The following is a 3,955-nucleotide window of genomic DNA, read 5'->3' as shown; positions in this document are numbered from 1 at the left end:
GAAATGACCGAGGAAGGCATCGGCTGACTCCTTCTTTAATGTCTTGCTCAGAGAAAACATCTACACATATAGATGCAGAATATGGCTTTGCTGCAACAGAACTACTTCTTACAAGGTAACTGCTATTCTTATCTTTGTGTGTGCATGGGTGTTTGTGATTAAAGGAAAGAAAGCAATTTTGTGACATAATAATAACAATAACAATAATAATAATAAAGTTGGAAGTGGCCTTGGAGGTCATCTAGTCCAACCCCCTGCTCAAACAGGAAACCCTATACCATTTCGGACAAATGGTGGCCATTGGTAAAGAGAGAGAGAGAGATAAAGCAATAGGTATAAATATACATATTATAGATAGAAATATAGACACAGATACAAACACAGATATGTATTTCTATCTTTCTATCTGAGCATGATTAGCTGATATGTATATGATTAAAGAATGGACTTTATATGTATATGTTTGTGTGTGTATATTTTTCAAATCAAATATGCATAATCAAAATTCAGTGTAAAAATTAGGGTCAGTTTACTGGAAAAAAAGTTATTCTTAAGCAAAAAAGATAACCATGACGTGAGGCTGAAACTAGTTCCATCAGAACTAGGATGAAAAACCCCAAATCATAAAAACTAAAAAAAATATGAAAAGGAACAAAAAAATGAAGGAAAAAAGGAGTAAAAACAATTTTAGTACTGTTGTGAAATCAAACTCCAAAATAGATGTCTCTATATAGTCTCCAGAAGGCCAGCAGGAGAATATGATTTCCCTGTCAATAAAGGTAGAGTAGGATACATACTGAATACATGAACAGCAAATTAATAGGTTGTCAGAAGGAAAGAATCTCCTCATTGCCATAGTGGAAAGAAGGATGGTCCAGCATTTTCATACCACTTACCTCAACTTCCTAAAATGCTACTACTTTTAATATGGCATATACAGTAGACTTTTGTAATAATATGCATTAACACTGTCCTTAGAAACAGCTTCCCCTGCAGAATGTATAACTCAAGTTCATGTGGATAAATTTATATATGTAATTTCATGAACAGTACCCTTTTATTTATACATGGTAAATGCATAGAATCCCCCACTTCATTAATGCACAGAGATATAAGCCAAATGGTTGCAGAGAAGATACATGTTACCAAAATTTATGAACGAAAAACTATAAAGAAAAATTAAACACATCATTAAATGAAAAAGGCAGAAATTATATTTTCCCATTAATGAAACAAATAAAAAGGAAAAAAAAACCAGATCATCATTCATTCCCAAGAATTTTTAAGCATTAATCTGAAGATGCTAAATTTAAATATATGTATGCGATTTAATGGAAATTGTGGCTCAATGATTTCTTTTTAATTTTCTTTTCCAGATCCTATGTTTCCTGAATCCTCAGAGCTGGAAAATCTCACTATAATGACAGAGTTTATCTTGTTGGGGCTCTCCAATGATCCAGACATAGAAATTTATTTTATTTTCTTGTTCTTTCTCATTTTTTTACTCACTATCTTGGGGAATACAATAATTATACTGGTGATCAAATCTGAGCTTTACATTCAGACCCCCATGTTCTTCTTTCTCAGCCATTTAGCTTTTGTTGACATCTGCTATTCCTCAGTCACTATTCCCAAGATCCTGGCAAATTTTATTACAAAGCAGAAAACCATTTCCTGGGAAGGATGCATTGCACAGATTGCATTCTTTTTCCAAATTGCTTGTACAGAAGTCTTCATCCTCTCAGCAATGGGTTATGACCGATATGTGGCTATATGTCACCCCTTGCATTATAGTAGATACTTGACAAAAGAGAAATGCAATAAAATGGTGGTTGGATCTTGGCTGATGGGTTTCTTTTATTCTATGGTGAATGTAGTACCTTTGCAAAATCTTCATTTTTGTGGCAACAAAATAATCAGACACTATACTTGTGAGCTCCCTTCCCTCTTGGCTTTATCTTGTACAAACACATTCATGAATTACATTGTTCTTCTAATATCTGTGTTGGTTTTTGGTGTTAGTCCATTTCTTATAACCCTTGTCTCTTATATTTACATTATTTTAACTATCCTGAAAATTAAATCAGTAGAAGGCAGGAAGAAAGCTTTTTCCACGTGCAGCTCCCATCTCATTGTTGTGGGCTTATTTTACACTACAGCTTTTGTTCGCTATATGAAGCCAAGTTCAGAATCACTTATAGAACTGGACAAAGTAATCTCTGTTCAATATAGAATTTTAACTCCATTGTTAAACCCAATGATATATAGTCTGAAAAACAAAGAGATCAGATCTGGTGCAAAGAAATTATTTAGAAAATGTAGGCCCATTCTTTAATCATAAAATGATACTCAGAAATCTTGATTTAATATCCCCACAACTTCAATAGTGTGAGAGAGAAAAGAATAACATAGCAAGGATGAGTGTTACTTCCTCAAAATCCTCAATATTTTGGAGTTATCCTGTGATAGGAGTATATGAATAATTCTAATTGAGCACTGCTGTAACAGTGTGGGGTAATTCAAGTGAAAAAAAGTAAACTTGCTCCAATATTCACCTGAGTATTTTTTTTAAAGAATCAGGATGAAAGTATCCACCAATATATATTTCTTAATTGTTTATTCTCACAATATGACACCCCCTTGCTCTATCTTACTCTGAAGCATGTAACATAAACATATTTTATCCGTTTTAAAGATCTTTTTTGAAGACTACATAAGAACTGAGCTGCAAAATTAAAGGATGCAATATATTCTATCCCATGAACAATAAGCACATTTATCTCGGATGCTAGGATTTATCATTTCATATCAGAATTTATGATACTACATTATATTTAAAAATGGCTATCAGTTTTATACTTCCTTAAGGCCATTAGTGACAACAGTCTTAGCAACTATAGTGCATATATGAATCATGCATTTATTTTTCACTGTTCATTGTTTCATTCATATTATTGTCTTAATAGAATTTCTAGTCAAAATCCATGTTGTTTGATTCCCATGAATAGACTTCCAGACAGAAATATTAGCTAGCCATTTCTAAACTTACTACAAATACTGTAAAGGCATATTCATTGTTATTTTATTCATAAAATAAAGAATTATTGAACAACTTGCCATGTTGTAATAAATATTGTTTGCTTTCAAAAACATTAATCTAAAAGAATTTGCCTTGCAATACTTAAGAAAGTCTAAGTAATGTTTATAATGCACTAGCTTCAATGAAAGCAGCATGTTCTTCTTCATCTGGGAATCAGCATCTGATATCAGGATACAAGCAATAGAGTAGGAAGTTACAGATGTACGAAAAATTTAAATCTGCATAATGTCTTGCTTAGTTCATTGACAGTTAAAGTGTGGGAGCTTCTTCATTGGCTTAGCTCAGGGGTAGGCAACCTTGGCTCTTTTATGACTCCTGGACTTCAACTCCCAGAATTCCTGAGTCAGCCATGCAGGGTCAGGAATTTTGGGAGTTGATGTCCACGAGTCATAAAAGAGCCAAGGTTGCCTACCCCTGGGTTAGCTCAGTTCAGGGGACAAAGTTGTTTAGAGGTTTTGAAGCTTTTGTCCTGTTAGTTTTATTAGTTTTTTTTAAATGTATTATAGGTTTATAGTGAAATTGGAGGGGGCGATGTGTGCATTGTAGTGAATAAATTAATGCTTACTTTTAAACAATTAAAGGAAATGGATTCATAACTTATAGCATCATCCTTTTCCTAATACTTGTGATAATGAAACATTCTACATATCTCTTGGAGATAACTCAACCAAATCTTGCATGAATTACCTTCAACTCTTGATGGTGCTTGAGTAGTAGTAGTAGTAGTAGTAGTAGTAGTAGTAGTAGTAGTAATGATGATGATGATGATAATGATAATGATGATGATAATAATAATAATAATAATAATAATAATAATAATAATAATAATAATAATAAATACTAGTTCCTTTTAGT

The 3,955-nt window shown here is 32.7% G+C and overlaps 1 protein-coding gene across 1 annotated transcript; it reads left to right on the top strand.

The window, feature by feature from the left end:
* Positions 1-322: 322 nt before the first annotated feature.
* On the top strand, positions 323-2,335 carry LOC308678821 (olfactory receptor 5J3-like; the record flags this gene model as incomplete). Its single annotated transcript, XM_081346054.1, has 1 exon — positions 323-2,335. The coding sequence occupies exon 1, from the start codon at positions 1,382-1,384 to the stop codon at positions 2,333-2,335; it is 954 nt and encodes a 317-aa protein (XP_081202180.1). The 5' UTR covers positions 323-1,381.
* Between the last annotated feature and the right edge of the window lie 1,620 nt (positions 2,336-3,955).

This window comes from Vipera berus (assembly GCF_964194415.1).
Source record: "Vipera berus genome assembly, chromosome: Z".
NCBI classification, from domain to species: domain Eukaryota; kingdom Metazoa; phylum Chordata; class Lepidosauria; order Squamata; family Viperidae; genus Vipera; species Vipera berus.
This window is presented reverse-complemented; position numbering and strand designations above follow the sequence as displayed.